The 23269-nt window shown below is 40.5% G+C and overlaps 2 protein-coding genes and 1 long non-coding RNA gene across 9 annotated transcripts in view; 1 reads left to right on the top strand and 2 right to left on the bottom strand.

Moving 5' to 3' along the window:
* Window positions 1-6599, bottom strand: part of RABGAP1 (RAB GTPase activating protein 1) — a 169299-nt gene extending 162700 nt beyond the window's left edge. Inside the window, exons 1-2 of one of the 3 annotated variants that reach the window (XM_059891253.1) lie at window positions 6352-6599; window positions 920-6249 (exon numbers count right to left, since the gene is read on the bottom strand). The gene's annotated coding sequence lies outside the window, so the exon portion shown is untranslated. The remainder of the gene's footprint in view (window positions 1-919; window positions 6250-6351) is intronic. The other 2 variants (XM_005213132.3, NM_001191409.2) reach the window with 2 other exon arrangements.
* A 23-nt stretch (window positions 6600-6622) lies between these two features.
* Window positions 6623-21384, top strand: ZBTB26 (zinc finger and BTB domain containing 26). 5 transcript variants are annotated; one of them, XM_024999567.2, is made up of 3 exons: window positions 6729-6771; window positions 9014-9234; window positions 16911-21384. In XM_024999567.2, the coding sequence occupies exon 3, from the start codon at window positions 16921-16923 to the stop codon at window positions 18244-18246; it is 1326 nt and encodes a 441-aa protein (XP_024855335.1). In that variant the 5' UTR covers window positions 6729-6771; window positions 9014-9234; window positions 16911-16920; the 3' UTR covers window positions 18247-21384. The 5 variants fall into 5 exon arrangements, with proteins under 5 accessions (XP_003586717.1, XP_005213220.1, XP_010808669.1 ...); XM_003586669.6 differs by lacking the exon at window positions 9014-9234 and having other exon boundaries at window positions 6623-6771; XM_005213163.5 differs by lacking the exon at window positions 9014-9234 and having other exon boundaries at window positions 6623-6799.
* A 549-nt stretch (window positions 21385-21933) lies between these two features.
* On the bottom strand, window positions 21934-23172 carry LOC112448834 (uncharacterized). Its single transcript, XR_003037273.2, has 2 exons — window positions 23068-23172; window positions 21934-22378 (listed from the first exon to the last, which is right to left on the bottom strand). It is a non-coding gene; the product is annotated as an uncharacterized lncRNA (long non-coding RNA).
* Window positions 23173-23269: the final 97 nt, after the last annotated feature.

Raw genomic sequence — 23269 nt, 5'->3', positions numbered from 1 at the left:
AGTCATGTATGACTCTTTGCAACCTCATGGATTGTGGCACAGCAGGCTTCCCTGTCCTTCACTATCTCCCGGAGTTTGTGCAAACTCATGTCCCTTGAGCCGATGATGCTATGTAACCATCTCACCCTCTGCTGCCCCCTGCTCCTTTTGCCTCCAATCTTTCCAAGCATCAGGGCCTTTTCCAATGAGTTGGCTCTTCATATCAGGTGGCCAAAGTATATTTTGATCCCCTCTAAATGAATTTTTTTTCCTTATCTCTGTCGTACTTTTCAACTCCAGAATTTCATTTTAGTTCCTTTTTATAATTTCTATTTCTTTAATGATATTTGCATTTTTTGTACATTATTTTCCAGACTTCATCCATGTTTTAGCTTGATGAGCAACTCTAAGACAGCTGTTTTAGTAATGTCTTTGTCTAAATACCATATGATATCACTTATATGTGAATTCTCAAATATGACACAAACGAACTTATCAATGAAACAGAAGCAGACTCACAGACATAGAAAACATGTTTATCAAAGGGGAAAAGGGGTCCAGGAGGGATAAATTAGGAATTGGGCATTAGTAGATACAGATTACTATATATAAAATAAATAAACAGCAAAGTCCTACTGTATAGCATAGGGAACTATGTTCAATATCCTGCAATAAAACATAATAAAAAAAATATATATATAAAAAACTGAATCACTTTGCTGTATACCTGAAACTAACACAATATAGTAAATCAACTATACTTCAATAAAAATAAAATAAATAAAATAAAATGTAGAACTCTAGGTTCCTACATTTCCTACATTCTAGGAAAACAAGGTTCTTACTTCCCACTCTGGCTCCAGCAAGCCATACCTGCAATATAAACAGGGTTGAGGGGTAGGAACAAATAGTTTCCTACCTATTCACACTAAAGGCTCACCTTGACTGAAATTAACCTCAGATGACCAACCAGATTTTCCCCTGGAACATGCAAGCATTCAAATAGATTCCAGAGTTCCGAAATAGTTACTTCAGACAGTCTGCCAGTATAATTGTTGCCTAGGTAGAGATGGATTCCATGTTCTTCCTACTCCATCTGAGGAACAGAAAAATAAAAGTGAACACTAAATAGAGCCTAAGAGGTCTGCAGGACACTATTAAGGGAAACAATGTACCATTATAAGTATCCCAAAAGGAGAAGAGAGAAAGGGAAGAAAAGATAATAATGTAACTGTAGAAAGCCAAAGAAAAAAGAGAATCTTCAAAGCAACAAGAGAGAATACTCATCACATACAAGGGATCTTCAGTAAGATTATCAGACAATTTCTCATCTTAAATCTTAGAAGCCAGAAGGCAGTGGGTTGATAATATTAAAAGTATGAATGAAAAAAACTCTTGGTGGACAATTCTATATCTAGCAAAATTGTCCTTCAAAAATGAGGGAGAAATCAAGACATTTTCTGATTAAAAAAAAAAAAGCTAAGGGAATTCATTACCACTAAACCCATCTTACAAGAAATGATGAAGAGGATCCTTCAGGTTGAAATGAAAGGATGCTCAACAATAATTAAAGTCATATGAAGAAATAAAGATCTCTCTGGTGAAGAAAAATATACAAGCAACTACAGAATCATTAGTGTAATTATTTACCTCCATTTTAATTTTCCTCCATTTTACTTAATTTATGATTTTAATGAAAATGCATAAAAATATTAGTCTAATTTATTGCACACACAATGTATAAAGATGTAATCTATAAAATCCAATAACAAAGGGGAGACAGAGCTGTATAGGACAGTTTTTGTTTGTTACTAAAATTGGTATCCATTTTAATTGTTACAATTTTGAGCTGTTAAATGTAATTCCCATGGTAACCAAAAAGGAAATATCTATAGAATATACACAGAAGGAAATAAGAGGTAAGTCAAAAGTTTTCACTACAAAAAATAAAAACAGAAGGCTGTAATGGAAGAAATGAAAGACACAGAAGCTATAAGCCTATAGAAAATGAGTAGCAAAATGGCAGAAATAAGTTCCTCATTATCAGTCTTTACTTTAAATGTAAATGGCATAAACTTTCTAATCAAAAGACAGAGATGGGCAGAATGGATAAAATAAAAACATGTTCCAGCAATATGCAATCTAGAAAATACTCACTTTAGATCCAAAGACATTAATAGGTTTAAAAAAAAAAGATATTCTATGCATTTTTATGCAAGTACTAACCAAAACGGAGCTTCAGGTGGTTATATTAAGATTATACAAAATAGACTTTAAAACAATTACAAGAGACAAAGTCATTATATATTAAAAAAAAGGTTCAATAGAGCAAGATTATAAAAACTTAAACATTTACATAACTAGTGAAAGTCATTCAGTCCTGTCCAACTCTTTGCGACCCCATGGATTATAGTCCATGGAATTCTCCAGGCCAGAATACTGGAGTGGGTAGCCATTCTTTTCTCTAGGGGATCTTCCCAATCCAGGGATCAAACCCAGGTCTCCCACATTTGGGGCAGATTCTTTACCAGCTGAGCCACAAGAGAAGCCCAAGAATACTGGAGTGGGTAGCCTATCCCTTTCTCCAGAGAATCTTCTCAACCCAGGAATCAAACCAGGGTCTCCTGCATTGCAAGCAGATTCTTCACCAACTGAGCTATCAGGGAAGAATCCTCCTGCAATGTGGGAGACCTGGGTTCAATCCCTGGGTTGGGAAGTCCCCTGGCGAAGGGAATGGTTACCCACTCCAGTATTCTGGCCTGGAGAATTCCATGGACTACAGTCCATGAGGTTGCAAAGAGTCAGACACCTGAGCGACTTTCACTTTTACCTTGGGCTTCCCTGATAGCTCAGTTGGTAAAGAATCAGCCTGCAATGAAGGAGACCCTGGTTCTATTCCTGAGTCCGGAAGATCCACTGGAGAAGCGAGAGGCTACCCACTCCAGTATACTTGGGCTTCCCTTGTGGCTCAGAGGGTAAAGAATCGCCCGCAATGCAGGAGACCTGGGTTTGATCCCTGGGTTGGGAGGATCCTTTGGAGAAGGGAAAGACTACCCACTCCAGTATTCTGGCCTGGAGAATTCCACGGACTATATATAGTCCACGGGGTCACAAAGAGTCCGATGGAACTGAACAACTTTCAATTTCACATAACTAGTAATAGACTCTCAAAATATTTGAAGCAAAAATGAACAGAATTAAAGGGAGGAATAAACAGTTCTACTGGAGAAGGCAATGGCACCCCACTCCATTACTCTTGCCTGGAAAACCCCATGGTAGGCTGCAGTCCATGGGGTCGCTAAGGGTCAGACACGACTGAGTGGCTTCACTTTCACTTTTCACTTTCATGCATTGGAGAAGGAAATGGCAACCCACTCCAGTGTTCTTGCCTGGAGAATCCCAGGGACGGGGGAGCCTGGTGGGCTGCCGTCTTTGGGGTCGCACAGAGTCGGACACGACTGAAGTGACTTAGCAGCAAACAGTTCTACAATCATAGTTAGAAAATTTAATGGCCCACATTCAATAATGAATAGAACAACCAGACAGAAGATACATTAGAATTAAAGGACTTGAACATCACAATAAACTGAACCTAACAGGTATACAGCATATTCCACTGCACAACAGCAGTACATTCTTTTCAAGTTCACATAGGACATTCTCCAATACAGGCCATATATTAGGCCACAAAACAAGTTTCAAAAGATTTTAAGAGGTCATTAAACAAAGTATCTTCCAACTACAATGGGATGAAGTTGGAAATGAGTAAGAGGGAAAACTGGAAAATTCAAAATATGTGGGTATTAAACACATTCTTAAAGAACAAATGAGTCAAAGAAGTCTTTAAAAGGGAAATTAGAATATACCTGAAAATGAGTAATGATAAAAACATCCAAAACTTACAGGATGCAATGAAAGCAGTAAGCAAAGAAATTTACAGTTGTAAATGGTTACATTAAAAAACAAGAATCTCAAAACAATATCCTAACTTTATGCCTCATGAAATAAGAATAACAAACTAAACTCAAAGCCAGCAAAAGGAAGGAAATAGAATGGAAATAAACCAAGAGAAAAGAAAAAGAGAAAAAAAGAAATCAATGAAACCAAAAGTTGTTTCCTTGAAAAGATCAACAAAATCAACCTAGAATATAACGGGCAAATTCCCTGAAACATACAAATTATTTAAGTGGATTCTCGAAAAATTAGAAAATCTCAACATACTCATAACAAGTAAAGAGACTGAGTGAGTAATCAAAAACCTCCCAAAAAGAACAGTCCTGCACCAGATGGCTTCGGCAAGGGATTGTACCAAATACTTAATTAAGAATTAATAACAGTCCTCAAACTCTTACAAAAAACTGAGGAAGAGGGAATGCTTTCTGATTCCATGAAGCCTCATTATTCTGATCCCAAAGCTAACTAAATGCATCACAAAATATTATATACCAATATCTCTTATGAATATAGATGCCAAAATCCTCAACAACATAAAAGGAAATCAAATTCAACAGCATATGAACAGAATTATTCCCCATGACCAAGCGGGATTTATCCCAATAATGCAAGGGTGGTTCAACATAAAATCAATCAATTTAAAATATTCCATTAATAGAACTAAGGAAGAAACTCATGATCATCTCAATTAACGTTGAAAAGTTATTTGACAAAGTACAATGCCTTTGCATAAGATCTTTCAGAAAATGTAGTTATAGAGGGAATATTCCTCAACATGATAAAAGTATTTGTAAAAAAAACCCCAAAAACCCGTATCTAAATCAAATGCAATCATTTACCTATGCCTCTTAGAACAAGTCATGAACAAGTCAAGGATGCCTGATATTCAACACTGTACTGAAAGCTCTAACCAGAACTATAAGATGAAAAAATTAAAGGCATCCAAATTGTAAAGAGGTAAAACTATATTTACAGGCAGCGTGGTCATATATACAGAAAATCCTGAAGAATCCACAAGAAAGCCTATGGGGTCAAAAAAAAAAAAAAATCAGAAGCATTGCTGGGTACAAGACCAACACCAAAAATCAGTTGGGTTTCTGCACACCAGCAACAGTGTGAAAAGGAAATTAAGAAAGCAATTTCATTTATGTTATCAGAATGAATTAAATACCCTGAAAAGTGCTCCTGAAGGAAAATAAAGACCTAAGTACATGAAAAGATGTTTCTTATTCAGACAGTAAGACTTAAAATTAAGATGGCAATATTACCCCAAATGATCTACAGACTCAACACAATCTCTATCAAAATTACAACAGCCTTTTTCTTAGAAATGTAAAAGCTGATCCTCAAATTCATACGGAATTTCAAGGGGCTTGCCATAACCAAAACAATCTGGATAAAATAAAGTTGAAGTCCTAATAACTTCATCACTTAGGAACTTACTACAAAGTTACAGTAGAAGAATATGTACCAGTGTAAGTACAGAGATACAGCCACATGTAATAGAATAGAGCGTCCAGAAATGAATTCACACAAACATGGTCAGTCAATTTTCAACAAAGGTGCCAAATCCATTCAACAGAGAAAGGAGGAACTTTTCAAAAATGGTGTTGGAAAAACGATGATGGTGGCTTAGTCACTAAGGTCTGTCCGACTCTTGTGACCCCACGGACTGTAGCCCGCCAGGCTCCTCTGTTCATGGGATTTCCCAGGCAAGAATACTGGAGTAGGTTGCCATTTCCCTCTCCAGGGGATGTTCCCCAACTAGGAATGGAACCTAGGTCTCCTGCATTGTAAGGCGGATTCTTTACTGACCGAGTCACCAGGGAAAAGGACAAACTTTTCAAAAATGGCGGAAAAACGATAACCACAAGTAAAATAATGAAATTGGCTACAGCAGCGGTGATGGTTACCCAATATTGTGAAGTACTTAATGCCATGGAACTTCACACTTACAAATTATTAAAATGATAAATACTACGTATGTTTTACCACAATATCCTCGCTCCCCCATCCCCCCCAAAAACGAGGAGAACCCAGTGAACCATTGAATTGGCAAGATGCAAAGTGGCTCTAGAATGATACTGAAGTTTTCTGGTGGGCAAGACTGCGTGGACGATGCCATTCACCAACACAAGGACTATAGGAGGTAAGAAGCAGGTCTGCCGATGAACTTGAGTTCAAAGCTACCTTAACAGTGGAAAACCAATTGGACATGTCTTCTCGGCAGCTGGCCCTGGCGCAAGAGAGCTGATGGTCAGGCGAAAGAGAGTTGTGAACAATCAGCAAGTTGTAGGTAACGGAGAATGCAAATCCCTGGGAAACACCAACATGCAAAAACCGAGTGAGGTAAACGTCCTTCCCTCCGCTTCTGGGTCCCAAGAAGGCGAGTCCATACCCTAGGCAGGAGGAGCTTACCGACGCTTTAAGTGCAGCTGCGCCTTTCAGGCCCACGCAGACGGCAGACGGCCGAGTCGTAGCTAGAGAGGAGCGGCTGAGAAGGAGCGAAGTGCGCGGGGCCTGAGCCCCAGGCGCTAAGAAGCCACAGCACTTGCTCGTCGGCTCACGCGGGCGGAGAAGCTAGCGGGAGCCCGGGGTACCCGATCATCTCGCCCACGGCACGGAGAATCCCTCTCCTGGCCCGCCGCCCTCCCAGCCTTCCGATTGGCGGAGAGGACCATGGGACCTGGAAGTTGTCTTTGTCCGGCGAGGGCTGCCCTTCCGGTTCCGTTGGGTCCCCCTTTGGCTCGGGTTCCCTGCCCCTCCCCCTTCCCGGAGCCCCGAGGGGCCGGAGCTCCTGGCGGTGCCGGATCCTGACGGTGGCCTTCCCCCGGGTCTGTAAGTGCGGAGGCGGCCGGAGCGCCGGGTAGGGGTACAAGGTCTCTCAAAATCGAGCCCCCTTGGGGCCATGGATTGGCCGGGACCTGCACCGGGATGGGGGCCGAGGGGCTGGCCTAGGCTTGGGGGTGCTTACGGAGCCCTTGGCCCGGCCCCTGCTATGCCCCGCCCCTTTCCCTCCCCTGAGTCTGGAGTGGGGAGCCTAAGGATGCCCCCAGGGACCTCCTCCGGGGACCCCAGCCGAGGGCCAAGCAGTTGGCTTTAACCCGACTCTGGCATCTTTTAAGAAGTGCCAGTTCTCGGCCAGGGCAAGGCCTCAGTGCCAGCCTGCGAGGATCACTGTGGAGTGCAGCTAGTTTACCCTTTTGCCACTGGCTACAACACCTTTTTTATATCTGGCGCCTTGTCAGGCACTGGGAATTCGTAAGACATTGTTCTAATTTTCAGGGTCAAGTTTGGGAACCAGATAAAAACAAATGAGTGCTCCTGCGATATACATATCAGTCGTATATGTATGAAACGTTCAAGGGGCTGTTGCCGGGGAGGCTGAAGAGACTTTCAGTTTTACTTGCGGATAAGGTGGAGAAGAGGTTTTGCCCTCAGAGGAACAGTTGCAGTGCTGAGCAGTTGTAGTGTGTGAGCATAACTTGTGTGGGAAGAGCAGGAGAGGGTTCCAGGGCTCTTGTGCGAAGCATGAGATATGAAGCTGGGAAAGTAGATGGAAGTCCAGATAGTGAAGATTTACAACTAAAAGAGGTGGGTACTTGTTGAAGAGTTTTGAGCAGGAGACTAGTGTGGTCACATTTGCATTGTAGAAAATCATCTTGTTCTGGAGGTCAGCCTATAGGATAGGAATGTCTAAGAACTGATTCTGGACTCTTTAGCTAAATTCTAGATGTTCTTATCGGAGATTCTTTTGAAGGTGTAATGGGATCAGCCTAGTGAGAAGTAACGGAATCCCAAAACCAAGTTATGATAGTATTATCAGAAAGAAAGCAGGTATGCTGAAGGGAAGGGCTTCCCTGGTAGCTCAGCTGGTAAAGAATCCACCTGCAACGCAGGAGACCCCTGTTTGACTCCTGGATTGGGAAGATCCACCGGAGAAGGGATAGGCTACCTACTCCAGTATTTTGGGCTTCTCTGGTGGCTCAGACAGGAAAGAATCCTCTGCATTGTGAGAGACCTGGGTTCGATCCCTGGGTTGGGAAGATTCCCTGGAAGAGGGCATGGCAGCCCACTCCAGTATTCTTGCCTGGAGAATCCCATGGACAGAGGAGCCTAGCAGACTGCAGTCCATGGGGTTGCAAAGAGTCAGACATGACTGAGAGTGCCTAAGCACACACATGCTGTAGGAAATGCTGTAAAGACTCCATAATGAATTGGATGTTGAGGGTGAAAGAGATATCAAAGCTGAGTCTTAGGTTTCAGGCCTGTGAAATTTGAAGAATGTTAATGCCATTATCAGCAATAAAACCATAAGCATAGTGTAGATGACCAGTTCATTTTTTGGATATTTGAATTTAAGGCCTGATGGGATAGCCACATGAAACTGTCCAGTATAGAGTTGGAAAGACAAATCTGCAGCTCAGCCTAAATGCCGTGGCTTGAGGTAAAAGTTTGAATCATCTTAAAGCACAGAGGTAGGAAGCCATGGAAATAGTTGGTATCAGGAAGGGGTTATTGACAATGAAGGGAATATTTGGGGAAATGGGAGTAGTTAATAGTAGTTGATAGAGTAGCAGAAACAGAAGTAGATGATAAAATATAATGATAAAACGTAAGGATTCCAGCAACCAAGAAGTTTCAGAAGTCAAGAGAGGAGAACACTGAGAAGGGTCCACTGAGACAATGGATGCAGAGCCTTTGGAGAATGAGAAAGAAAAAAAAAAAAAGATTGCATTTCTTTATCAAGAGATCATGAGTGACTTTTTACAAAGCAATTTTAGCAGAATGATGAGGTGATAATATGTGAAATAATGGAGAGACCTCAGGTGGTTTGGTATCAAATGAGAATGAAAGAAATGCCACACGTTAAAGGACTTCACAAAGGATATTGACAGGCTGTATTATTGATCTAACATTTGGTTACAGAGCACAATTCCAGGCACTATCCTAAGTTCTTTTAAAAAGTAACTGAATTTAAAACATTAATTTACTTTTAAATTAGTTTAATTTTCCATAACAACCTATTGTTATGGAAATATTAATATTATCATGTTAAGTACTGTTATTTCTTTGACAGATGGGACAACTGAAAAAACAAAAGTAATTAAGTAACTTGCCCAAGGTCATACAACTAGAAAGTGGTGGGGCAGCGTTTTGATTCTTGGAAACCTGGTTTTATCCACTGTACTAAGCAGTGATTGAACATGGGAGTCAAAAGAAGGGGAAAATTTAAGCAAAGATAGACTCTTGATTAAAAAAAAATGGAGAGGCTTGGAAGAGATCCAGATTGAGAAGAAGGTAAGTGATGGATTTATGTTTCTGTTACGGATTTATTTTTCATTTCTTTTCCCTTAGATTCTCTTCCAATATGTGCCATTTTAGGTCAGTTTCATTCATAGTTAGGTATGTCATGCTTTCATTTATTAACTTATCCAAATCAGGTCTTCTCTTTAGCTTCAGAGCCGTATCAGCTAGCTAATCGATCTTCCCCTTAATGTCATGCAGGCTCCTCTGGTTAAACATTTTAAAACCTGACCCATGGTCGTTTCCCCCAGCATTTCCTTGCTTATTGAATGACATTCTGTCAGACATCCAGTTTCTCAAACCAAATACCTAGGAGTCATCGTGACGTTTCATCCCTTGTTCCCTACCTTGGTTATCAAGTCCATCAATTCTTTGAGATATCTCTGGAATCTGTTAAAATAAATCCATATTATTTCTTCTCAATTTCATATTATTCAGTTCAGTTCAGTCGCTCAGTCATGTCCGACTCTTTGTGACCCCATAAACCACAGCACACCAGGCCTCCCTGTCCATCACCAACTCCCGGAGTCCACCCAAACCCATGTCCATTGAGTCGGTGATGCCATCCAACCATCTCATCCTCTGTTGTCCCCTTCTCCTCCTGCCCTCAATCTTTCCCAGCATCAGGGTCTTTTCAAATGAGTCAGCTCTCCGCATCAGGTGGCCAAAGTATTGGAGTTTCAGCTTCAACATCAGTCCCTCCAGTGAACACCCAGGACTGATCTATATTATTTGGGCCCTCATTATTTCTATATCGCTCTGTTAAAATAACACTAACAGGTTTCCTTGTCTCTACATCCACTGTTCTCAGAAGTATTCTCCACAAGTTTTTATTTTTGACTTATTGAGTTTTAGCTGGTGCAAGAGTTTAGATAACATGCATTTCAAATGATAGAGTAATAGCCTAGGGCAGTTATTTTTTATTAGATTGAACTGAGGTTGGTGGTGGTTGGTGGTTTAGTCTCTGAGTTGTGTCCGACTTGCGACCCCATGGACTGTAGCCTACCAGGCTCCTCTGTCCATGGGATTTTCCAGGCAAGAATACTGGAATGGGTTGCCATTTCTTTCTTCAGGGGATCTCTCCTTTGCAGGAATTGAACCTGGGTCTCCTGCATTGCAGGGACATTCTTTACCGACTGAGCTACAAGGGAATCTGAATTGAGGTTAAGTTTGGTTAAAGTTAGCCATGTTGTTGTTATTTAGTCACTAAGTCACGTCCGACTCTTTGCAACTCCATGAACTGCAGCATGCCAGGCTTCCCAGTCCTTCACTATTTCCCAGTTTGCTCAAGCTCACGTCCATTGAGTTGGTAATACTACCCAACCATTTCATCCTCTGTTGCCCTCTTCTCCTACTGCCCTCAATCTTTCCCAGCATCAGAATCCTTTCCAATGAATCATCTCTTTGCATCAGGTAGTCAAAGTATTGGAGCTTCAGTTTCAGCATCAGTCCATCCAATGAATATTCAGGGTTGATTTTGTTTAGAAATGACTGGTTTGCTCTTGCTGTCCAAGGGACTCTCCAGCACCACAGTTGCAAAGCATCAGTACTTCAGTGCTCAACCTTCTTTATGGTCCAACTCTCACATCTGTACTTGACGACTGGAAAAACCATGGCTTTGTCTATATGGACCTTTGTTGGCAAAATGATGTCTCTCCTTTTTAATACACTGTCTAGGTTTGTCACAGCTTTCCTTCCAAGGAGCAAGCATCTTTTGATTTCATGACTGCAGTCACTGTCAGCGGTGATTTTGGAGCCCAGGAAGATAAAATCTGTCACTGCTTCCACTTTTTCCCCTTCTATTTGCCATGAAGTGATGGGACCAGATGCCATGATCTTATTTTTTTGAATGTTGAGTTTTAAGCCAGTTTTCTAACATCACCTCTCTGGGCCAGGAGCTCAGAGGCCCAGGGGTCATGGGCCACACAGGCCCTGTTGCTTGCCTGGGCTCCTCCCCACAGCGTCCTGCTGAGAAGTGCATGCAAGCCAAGTTAGGGGTCCCAAGTCAGGAGCAGGGAAGAGCCCTGTGAACCGCTGCATCCCTGCCTGGCCAAGGAAGGACCATGTGCAGGGAGGATGGAGATTTAGGAATTTCTTAAATAGAGAAGGTAATAAAACATTGAGAAACCAAGACAGGTTTTCTGAGGAAGTCAGCCTCAAGAAAATAGCAAAAACTTAAGGACTAAGCTTTGAAGAATATACTTACCTTTTCACAATTTACAGAATCCTTAAGGAACAGATCAGCCAAAGAATGGTGGAAAACTGAGGCCAGTTGTTAAGTCACTTGCCCACTTCTGTACAACAGTTTAAGAAGAGTGAGCTAGATCTATTCAACATAAATAACCAGATTTATTCAACATAAATAACTCTTAAAAGCAATAAACGAAAAAGTCGCAAAGCAATATATATAGTTTGAAAGTAATTTTAGTTTTTATTTTCTGTGGCTGGGAGTGTTATACATAGTAAAATGGAGAGGGAAGGAGATTCATTAAGGAAGAAACTGAGAATCAACTGACTGAATGGAAGGAGGTTGAGAAAGCGGACTTTTACTTCACCTATATTCAAAAGTTCTTCCAGGAACGGTATATTTCTGTAATGTTACTTACAGATTGTATAAACATGTTGTAAGTAAAAGAGTGAGCAGTTGGAGAATGTAGTGTCATGAAAGTTACCCAAAAGAAGAAAAGGATTGAGTTTTATAGAAAGGCTGTAGTATATTATAGCCTCTTTGAAAAATGGCATATGGTGTTAATGAAAGAGGAAGAAAGATTTCGAAGTAGTTGTGCATGCTAAGTTGAAAGATAAAGGTACTTTTATGAGGTAGATGAGAAAACAGACTGAAAGTTTTCCTTATCAGTATCATTAGAGGCATTTGAGATAAGAAACGTGGATATTTTCACACTGTCCCTTGCTTAACAGTGAACATTGTTCAACCTAAAATATTCACTGATCCTTTTGGGTTACTCCTGTTTGAACAAAGGGAAATTTCAAATCAGCTGCAACATAGTGATTATAGAAGAATTGTGTAAATATAAACAAAGAAAAAGTGATTTTAAGTGAGGCTATTTCTATTTCATTGATGTTTGGAAAGGGGGTCATTTAAAACTTGCTAAGAGAAACTCAGCAGTATTCAGACTTAATCACAGTAACCCAGACAATAGTTGATAAAGACCTGAACTATGCCAATGGTAGTAAGAATATAGAGAATTTGGAAATCATTCTTTGAAAAGAATCAGCAGAATGTGGTGACCAAGTCTCTAGTCTACCTAATCAGTTCTGTACTTTCAGTTCCTAGAAGGTCTGCTATAATCTAGAATTATGTGAGTGATTTCTATGATGATAATGAATAATTGCTACTAGAAGTTAACTATAGTTGGGGAGTCTAAAAATCAAATATATTCATGATTTTTATTGTTTTCTTTATAAATGGCATTAAGTTTCATCCGACAAAGATGAATGCACAAAAGATAGAAAAATAATATAAAGTTAAAATAGGTGAGAAAGGTAAGACAAAGATAATACATGAATGGTTTACTATTAAAGCCCTCTAGACTTGACAAAAATTTGGCTTCAATTTGTATTTTTTGTTTTTAAGCATAAGTCTTTTATTGAAGCATAACTAACTATACAAAAGCATATCAATCATCAGGGTATAGTTGAATGGATATGAATGGAGATGACAGTTAATGTTCATAAGATAAAACTTCAGCTAGCCTAGTTCTGTCATACATGAATTTTGGCATCATGTCGCTCAGGCATAATTTCTACCTCTAACATTTAATACTTTCCACCTTTCTTAAATAAGCAAGTGACTTATGTTCACCAAGCTTGAATTTCCTCATAAGCAAAGTGGAGATGACAATAATACTTACCTCATAGAAATTTTGAAGATTAAATGGGTCGATTTGGGTATACCTGGTACTCAGCAAGGGTTCAGTAAAGATTAGGCATCCTTTTTCTTATTTTTAAATAAAATTAAACTAGTTCATATGAAACAAGTACTCCTTTTTATTTGAACATTTTTAAATTTCTGTTTAAAATTTCATTTTATGTTGTCAAAACTATTTTTTGGAAACAAACCCTAGACAGAAATTTTCTAGGGCACTCAAAAACAGTATTAATAATGAAAGGCATCTCTACCATAGCTCAATAGTAACTTCATAGGGAACATTAAGAGTTAGTTACAGTTATTATTGAATGAGTTGTGTACAAAATAACAGTTGGTTCTTGACCTCAAATAACTAACCCTCTGATGGAAAGAGAAACTAGTGACAGGAAACAATTAACAGATGAACTCTGTGGCCTGGAAATAAGAGTTTATTAAAGAGAGACAATAGAGTGGGCTGACACATTAAGGAAAACTTCTTAAAGGAGAAATAATAATTTTTCCTCACATTCTTGGACTACAGCAGACAAATCAAGCACGTCCCTGAGATACCTGACTGCTCCTGTTGGTAAGTCGCTTGAGACTGATGAATAGGAGGTAAATGAAACTGTATTCCAACTCCTGTCTTTGGAGCTTCAAGGAACAATGATCCCTGAGGAAAGTTGCCTAAAGCAATTCGAGTACTATCCTGGTATAGATGGAAGCAATTAGTACTTATTTTTCAGTGTTAGTAGGAAAGTGCCGTTGTTGTTCAGTTGCTCAGTCTTGTCCCACTCTTTGTGACCCCATGGACTGCAGCACGCCAGGCCTCCCTGTCCTTCACCATCTCCCGGAGCCTACTCACACTCATGTCCATTGAGTTGATGATACCATGCAACTGTCTCATCCTCTGTCACCCCGTTGTCCTCCTGCCCTTCTGCACTCAGGGTCTTTTCCAGTGAGTCAGCTCTTCCCATCAGGTGGCCAAAGTATTGAAGCTTCAGCATCAGTCCTTCCAGTGAATACTCAGGGTTCATTTCCTTCAGGATGGATTGGTTTGATTTCCTTGCTGTTCAAGGGACTCCCAGGAGTCTTCTCCAGCACCACAGATCAAAATGCTGACCTGCCAGTAAATTCAGGACAAGCTAAACCTCTAAGAAATAGTGCCCCTTGTGTTTGGCTATTTGAACAACAGTCATTTGTATAATTTCTAGTTACGAATTGGGATATTCACCACTGCCAGATCAAATATGTCAAGCAACCATAATTGCTAAAACTGACCTGTGATGGATACTACATTTGCGCCACTTTCTTTACTAATATATTCCCATGTCTCCAAGATTTTTCCTTTTCATCTGGTATTTACCATCTCTTCTCTGATGCTACATATGCTTCTCTACATCCCTCCTCTCTCATCTTCATTGTGATTATAATTTATCTGTACACTCAGAGTGCCATACAAAGAAGATGCTTGTAATTTATGTATGCTGCTGCTGCTAAGTTGCTTCAGTCGTGTCCAACTCTGCGACCCCATCCCTGGGATTCTCCAGGCAAGAACACTGGAGTGGGTTGCCATTTCCTTCTCCAAATTTATGTATAAATGTGTTTAAATATACCTGTGCCATACCAGTCCCCCCTCCTAAGTCTCACCTCTCTTTCAGTGACATTTTAATTCAGGTGAACTCCTAAATTTAGAACCTTTGCATATTGCTTTTTTTCGTGTCTCCCACAAGTTTTTTTGAAATGTCTTTTTTTTTCCCCCTTGCTCCTTGTACCCATTCATTTGTATGCTCTCATAGCCTCAGACTTGTAATGCTTATGCAGACACTGCACTGGTCTTCCTAACAGCAAGTCTTCCTATTACTGTCAAATGAATCTTAAAGGTTCAACAGATACAAACTGAGCACCTGCTGTGTGTTTAGTACTATATTAGGTGATGGGTATACACACCAGTTTGAACAGAATAGGGTTTGCCAGCAATGTGGATGCGTTACTATTGAATTTGAAACCAAAGGAAAGAGTGTTTCACCCTAGAAGATGCAGATTCCCAGCATTAGCCCTATTGAATGGGGCAGAGATTATTCTAATGCCATGAAGCTTGCAGTTTGAAGGATATTACTGTTAGTATTTTGAGGTTACAGTTTCAGTAGAGACAACTGTTCTGATCTAAGGGGTTAGAGAAGGGTCTCAGAGGAAATAAGAGAGTCAGAATTGGCTGAGAATAGTGTTCTGGACTAAAGAAATACCTGTAGTAAGGTTTGGAGTCAGTAAAATACTATTATGAAGTAGGTGCTGAGCATTATGATTGAGACCTATATTCTGCTGTCACAAGCTGGTGTTCTATGGGCCTTTGTAACTCAGTGGTCTAGAACATAAAACTAAAGATTGGGCTTCAGGAGCCAGATGTCACTAGGAACTGTTGGTTGTGATTCTCAACTATGGAGTTGATGGAGATACAAAGTTCAAGGTGAACTTACTGATGTACTGAAATTGTGGAGCTACTTCTCACGGGTAGATCTTATATACCCACTGATTTCACAGAAGATTGGTATATAGACAAGGTGTTTATTTTTACTATGACTGATGGGCTGTCATCGTAAAAATAATATGTTGACGGTGTCACATTGACATGGCTAACTCATCGTTCCCTTTAGAGTGACACGTGGGAGGCCAAGTAAGAGTATGGAATCAGAACATGAGGAGTTTCTCCAAAGAAATTGCTTTACAACAGGACATATACGCAGTTTTTACAAAGAAACCGTCTCCATGGTTGGTTGGTTTTTGCCAATGTTTACCTTAATTATTATTAAATTTACTTGATCAGTTTATATTGGAGAGGTTCGTCTTCATCCAGGAGATGACAGGAGGTCACAAAGATTTTAGGCAGGGATTGATATAAACAGATCTATGTTTTTGAAAGATGACATGAGGTGGTGTAGGAGTTGGTTTAGAGGTAATAGAAGCTGGAACCAATGGGCATTTATGAATGAATTTGAGTAGTCCAGTTGATGAGTAATGATGGATGAATGGGGATAAAGAAGAAAGCAAGCATCTAATAGGGATTAACTAGATCCACTGTACTCTTACTCAGATTCCCACCAAGTGACTCATCTGGTTTTTCTATATCAAATATTTACTTCATGTATCAACAAATGTTTCTTAAGAAAGGATTTAGGTTTGTCCAAAATGCAAAGAACAAAGACCTGTGCCTTTGACACTGTCTAAAAGTTGTCCCTTTAAACATGTGACTTTCATTTTACTGCAAAAATACTTGTATGAGTAAATTCACATCAGTTTAGACAGAAGAGGGTTTACCCAGGAATGGGACAAGCAGTGCCATTACAGTAAAATTCAAAGCAAAGGAAAATAGTGTTTTGTCTTTGAAGAAGCAGGTTCACAGTATCATGCAAAATAAAATCGTTACTTATTACTTTATTACTTGTTGGGATGTTTTAGGTAGTTCATGAAACCTGACAGAATTCTGATTTGAGAAGCAAAAGAATGCCCTTGGAATAACTCAAGCACTGTTCTTGTATTAAGCGTCTTAAAAAGCTGAATGAATGCCAAGCTATTTCCACTAATATAAGTCCACTCCTTTAGCTGCAATTGACACTTGATGTTGGTGAGGAGTCATTTTTAACAGCCTTCAAAAGCTGTTATACTAGCTTCCTCTTTCAAGGGAAATTTCATTCAGATACATATGAACAGGTATGACAACACAGATTTGTTTTTGGAAGGAAAATCCAGGTTTTCTTAATTGTTTGAATTTTCTTAAATTCATCCTTTTTACATTTCTGTTCTTTAGGTCTGCCAAAATGTCTGAAAGATCAGATCTCCTTCACTTCAAGTTTGAAAATTATGGAGATTCAATGTTACAAAAAATGAACAAATTAAGAGAAGAGAATAAATTTTGTGATGTTACAGTTCTCATAGATGATATTGAGGTACAGGGGCATAAAATTGTGTTTGCTGCAGGTTCCCCCTTCTTAAGAGACCAGTTTTTACTGAACGATTCGAGAGAGGTGAAAATCTCCATATTGCAGAGTTCCGAAGTGGGGAGACAATTGCTCTTGTCGTGCTATAGTGGTGTGCTGGAATTCCCCGAGATGGAACTGGTCAATTACTTGACCGCTGCGAGTTTTCTTCAGATGAGTCACATTGTAGAACGGTGCACGCAGGCCTTGTGGAAGTTTATAAAGCCAAAACAGCCAATGGAAAGTAAAGAGGGATGTGAACCACAGAGTGCTTCTCCCCAGTCGAAAGAACATCAGGGAGATGCCAGAGGCTCCCCAAAGCAGGACTCACCTTGTATTCACCCATCTGAAGACAGTATGGATATAGAGGACAGTGATATTCAGATTGTTAAGGTAGAATCTATTGGGGATGTATCAGAGGTTAGAAGTAAAAAAGATCAGAACCAGTTTATTTCTTCTGAACCCACTGCTTTACATTCATCCGAGCCCCAGCACTCTCTGATAAATTCAACTGTGGAAAACAGAGTAAGTGAAATAGAGCAAAACCATCTCCACAATTATGCCCTCTCTTACACAGGCAGTGATAACATCATCATGGCCGCGAAAGATGTCTTTGGGCCTAATATTCGAGGTGTAGACAAAGGCCTGCAGTGGCATCACCAGTGCCCAAAGTGTACCAGGGTGTTTCGTCACCTGGAGAACTACGCCAACCATTTAAAAATGCACAAACTCTTTATGTGTCTACTCTGCGGCAAGACTTTTACTCAGAAAGGCAACCTTCATCGACACATGCGTGTGCATGCCGGCATTAAACCTTTCCAGTGTAAAATCTGTGGGAAAACCTTTTCTCAGAAGTGTTCCTTACAGGATCATCTTAACCTTCACAGTGGAGATAAGCCCCATAAGTGTAACTATTGTGACATGGTTTTTGCACATAAGCCAGTTTTGAGGAAGCACCTTAAACAGCTGCATGGCAAAAACAGCTTTGATAATGCCAATGAAAGAAATGTGCAAGACCTCACTGTGGACTTTGATTCTTTTGCGTGTACAACAGTCACAGACTCTAAAGGGTGTCAGCCGCAGCCTGATGCGACACAGGTCCTGGATGCCGGTAAACTGGCCCAAGCTGTCCTGAACTTAAGGAACGATAGCACTTGCGTGAATTAAACAGGGCCTTTGTGCTCCTAACTAGAACTGACTACAACAAACATGGCAATAGTCCGAGTCTTTTTAGGAGTCATTTCGCTAATTTGACTTCTCCAGATCCTCTGTGCAGGTCGTAGGGGTGAGTCAAAGCACTAACAGACCAGGCAACTTGCCACTTGGAGTGGTCTTGCCTGCCTTTTGCCCTTTCCTATGTTCTGTTTTGAATTATTTATCCTGTGATGTCTGTTTTCCTTTCCCAAGGAGTACTCCATTTGTCTACCTAACATCAACTTATGTCTTAGACTGACACTTATTTTAGACTTTCCACTGGGCACATTCTGAAGGTACCAAGAAGTTAATAACATCAACTCCACTCCACCAATAGATGCTATGCTAAGGGAAGCAAATAATCTTTTTCTTTGGTAGGAAATAAGCTGAGATATAAGGTGATATTGCTATCAGCCTGAATATGTGATAGAACTTCTAGTTCTATCAGAACCACTGATAATTCATCTATGTCTGATAAATGAATGAATCTACTTATCCTGGAGCTGGCTATAAAGAAGTATTTTAGATTATTCTGTACTCTTTTCAACAGTTTATGGCCCAGCTTCATGTGATTGAAGTTGACATAGACCAGAGTACAGTATTTCCATCAATACCTGCAGACAGGAATCATCATTGGGGAGCATAACCAACAAAGGGTAGTAGTTGTACAACAGTACTTATTTGGGAGGTCTTCCCCCGAAAGAAGTCAAATGCTTATAATTATTCTGTAGCTTACTTGGTGATGCTTTCGGAATCAGGATTGCTCCAGGTACACTTAAAGTGTGCTAACATATAATGGTCTCTCTTTAAAAAGGGGCTATCTGGAGTCAGTCTCTAGACTTTGCTGTAGAAGTTTGCTATTGCTAAGGTGAGTTTGGCCTTCAGTTTTGTCCAGCATATTGTAATAGTCTTTGAATTCTCATTTCCTTGTGTACCTTAATTTCTAAAGTGGATGAAAAAAGTGGGTCAGGAGCAGTCAGATTTTTGCATTTAGATGTTCCTATAATGGTACACAGTCCCACCTCATCCCCTTTGACAGATCAAATACAAAGTTGATTTTCCGTTACGGAAAAACAAAACAACTGTTTTTCCTAAGCACATGTTCAGAGATAAAATTTTGAGTCTTACTTGTTTCTGAACCATGAGTTAGATTTAGATAATAGGAGTGTTTGAGTCCATAGAGAATCTTAAGAAATCATTTAGCCTGCCTCTCGTTTTTTAAGTTGGGGTATCCAAAGCCCAAAGAGGTAGCCTGGCCAAGGTGGCCAAAGTAGACTGAGTAGGCTAAATATGAGCTAAGGTCTCCTCATTTCTCACTGTCCCTTGGCTTAAAAAGATTTAGTACATGATCAAGAATACTTTAGCAAAAAGTTCCTAGTTTGTGCTTCCCCTCCGTGCATCCTTGTGTGCGTTCTAAGACAGCCTCAGTTTTGCAAACAGAACACCATAGAAGGATTTATTTTTGTAAGGTAATTATTTTTTGGTTAGGATGAATATTACATTCTTCCTAAGCAAGCAACTGATTTGCTGGGTGTTGATTAGGAACAGAAAGGACAGATAACAGTGTGAGAAGGATCCAAATGTGAAACTAATTTTTTCTGGAAACAGTGTTTAGTTTCCATCAGGATTTCCTGATTTTTGTTTCTGAGCTGTGAGAGTCCCATGTATAGATGAACCAAAAATTAATTTTAACTTGAGTCCTGCTAAGTCACCTCAGTCATGTCCGACTCTGTGCGACCCCATAGACGGCAGCCCACCAGGCTCCCCCATCCCTGGGATTCTCCAGGCAAGAATACTGGAGTGGGTTGCCATTTCCTTCTCCAATTTAACTTGAGTAGTCAGAGGGTATTCTTAAAGTTGTTAGAATTTGATGCATTTACATGTGAATCTGATTTGAAGTATAATTTCTACCATTTGTTAAAAGGTTTTAAATGAGAATAAAATGGAGTGGTAAGACTAATAGGTATTTTATGCCTAATGTCACTCATTATATAATCTAATGATGCTACCTAGCATTCTGGTTTTTATATGATCCAGCCAAAGAGTACCAATTCTATGCAATAGTGAGACACTAATATGTTAACCACTGTTTCACTTTTTTCTCTAAACATCATTTTATCACAGGGAACTTTCAAGTTGGGGTGCTTGCTTTGCGTAAATTCATGTCTTGTTAGTGGTTTGAAGACTAAAAGGCATGGCTTCAAATAAAACTGGTCTCTTTGGTTGGAGACTATTTCCGGATTCATTCAAGCATTCAGGAGACATTTATTGAACACATATTATTGTTAGGCACTATGCTAGATACTGAGAATTTGAAGATAAGATTGTTATGGTCTCTGCCCTCACAGAGCTTACAGTCTCATGTAGTCTTAGTGAGATAAGGTATCAATTTGGTTTTATCCTAGGAAGAATAAAGAAAACTGCCTTGCTTTCTTTGATCACTTAAAATCAGCCTCTTGATGGTTTTGTATGAGTAAAACTTGTAGTTCTCACCTTTTTCAATTGCAAACCACTGAAGTGGTTTACAGTCTCCCCCATTTCTTGGCTGGAGAGGTGTTCTGTTTCTGTGAGACATTTTCTTAATTTTGGTGGTACTTGACTTTTTGTTTATACATGTTTCTTAGATTATATGCAAAGTGATCAATTTACTGATATTGAATATGTTTTACAGAGGAAGATGACTTTCAAAACTAGTTGTATTCTTGTAGTGGAGGAAGATTTTTTAAAACTGTAGACATTCAGCATTTGTATTTTATGGATCCCCAGGATAACTAAAAATGAGAGGGTTCTGTTTTCCTTAGTTTGGTTTTTTAAAAAATCACCGTGTCACAGTTATTTATTTATTATTTAATTTTAAAGGCAAACTCCAAACTGAAGTGGCTCTGAGGTAAATCAGATGTGGTTTTAATTTGTTTTAGTTTATTAGAAGATCTATAAATGGAGGGTGATCACCATCACTACTTCTAAAATAATGTCCTAAACAAACAACCCAGAACATTTTATTTCAGCTGGTGAATAGCTGTTCTAAATCTGTTGTATGTTAGACATACTGTGAACTACCTCTTCACTTATTATGGGGAAGTTTCCTTAATAAAAGTGTGACAATTTAAAGCTCTGGTGTCAGTGGTTTATTTTCTCTCTTTTCCTCTTGCTTCCCATTCCAGTTGCTTGAATTTGAACACAGGAATGTTTTCTCACTCTTATTCTTGAAGACATGTTAATCAAACATGCTGAGCTTGGCTTCAGAAGCAAATCTGGGCTAACAAAAAATTGTTATCAGGGTCAGTTACTTCTTCCTCTACCGTTGATTGAGGGGATGGAGCAACTGCTTTTAAGAATCGGTTGTGACGTTTCCTTCATTTAGCAAATACTTGATTCCTACTAAGTGCTAGACTTCCGGGAATGCAAAGATCAGTAAGTCACTGTCCTAAATACCGCTGCCTAGGTGGGACATAGATTTCAATTCAGGTATGATAATTACAGTCATTAAGGCAGCCAAAGGGTTTACTGGTTCCCCAAGTGGGAGCAAAGTAATTCATGGCAATTCAAGATGGCTTTAGGGATGATGTGATTTATGAACGATGAATGGGATTTTGAAGGATGAGTGGTAGTGTTACTCCATGCACCAGATGCACAGAAAAGCCAAACAATACCAAAATGTTGGGAGTTTGGAACAGAGAAAAGTTTATTGCAGGGCCATGCAAGGAGGTGGGTGACTCTTGGCTTAAAACCCCCAACTGCCTAAAAGTAAAAGTCGCTCAGTCGTGTCCCAACTTTTTGTGACCCCATGGGCTGTAGCCCACCAGGCTCCTCTGTCCATGGAATTCTCCACACCAGAATACTGGGGTGGGTTGCCATTCTGTTCTCCAGGGGATCTTTCCAACCCAGGGATTGAATTCAGGTCTCCCATATTACAGGCGGATTCTTTACCAGCTGACCCATCAGAGAAACTCCCCAAAAGCTTTCAGCAAAGCCATTTGGTAGGAAAGGTGAGAGAGGCACAACGTTAGTTGTTGCAAACTTCCTGGTGTATTTGTTCTGGAGGTCCGGTCATGGTCAGGTATCGATGTTTCTGTAAATCTCCACCAGGTAAATATTCTCTGTTCTGACAAGAAAGGGCAAGGTCCCAAGGCACAGCTTTCACAATCTGAGGACCAAGTCCTGGCTAGAGAGGCAGATTTCAGTTGTCTGCTCCCTTAGGGCCAGGTCCCTAGACCCTGTCCAGTTCTCATCCCTAAGGCAGCCAGGCACCCAACCCAAATGCCCCTCAGGGTTCCCACCCCACCCCCAGGTTGGGGGTTCTAGGGGGTAGGATTGCCGTGCACAGACCAATAGCTGAACAACCATTAGTGGTCTGGTAACCGTTCCCTGGTAACGGGGAGGCAGGGGGGCGGGTAATGGCCCGCAGCAACCTCTGCTGAACCACGTTCTATTACAGTAGAAGGAAACAGCCTATGTTGGAGGAAAGAGCCAGGTTAAAGGTTTAGATAGATGCCTGCGTTTCCCAAGGAACTGAGAAGGGTAGGGCTGTAGGGAGGAAGCCATAGGTTGACAGGTGAGGTGGGATCCATATCCTGACGGGGCATTAATTAAGTAATCTCCAATACTGATTCCAATAGCACCCTCCTCTTTTCCCAACCCCCCTCTCCGCCACCTTTTATATGGCGGGTAAGCATAGGATCCGGTCCCTAATAATCCAGGAGGGTCTCCCGGGATCCCTGCGCCGGGTACTCCGACAGATGCGCTATACTACAACTTCACAACCCGTTTGCCATTCGGATGTTGAGAACTCACGGAGCAAACCGGATCGAGTGCCGAAAGTGGGACAGGAGAGATGGGATTCGAGGGAATTCCAGGGTCTGTCATCCCAGTCGCGGGGGCAGTGAGGAAGGAAGACTGTCTCAGAATGTCCTTCCGGGACGCCCAGAGGGCCCCAGTGAGGAACGAAGCTGGTTGACCCCGGATGTGTTTCCTCCCCAGGCTGACCCCCCCCCCC

This window comes from Bos taurus, chromosome 11 (genome assembly GCF_002263795.3).
Source record: "Bos taurus isolate L1 Dominette 01449 registration number 42190680 breed Hereford chromosome 11, ARS-UCD2.0, whole genome shotgun sequence".
Lineage (NCBI taxonomy): Eukaryota > Metazoa > Chordata > Mammalia > Artiodactyla > Bovidae > Bos > Bos taurus.
This window is presented reverse-complemented; position numbering and strand designations above follow the sequence as displayed.

Bases quoted from the DNA above. Each gene is read 5' to 3' on its own strand.
- ZBTB26 (XM_059891847.1), top strand. From the start codon at position 15,544: ATGGAGTTGATGGAGATACAAAGTTCAAG. The intron at 15,573-16,910 runs GTGAACTTACTG...TCTGTTCTTTAG, and splicing joins ATGGAGATACAAAGTTCAAG to GTCTGCCAAAATGTCTGAAA.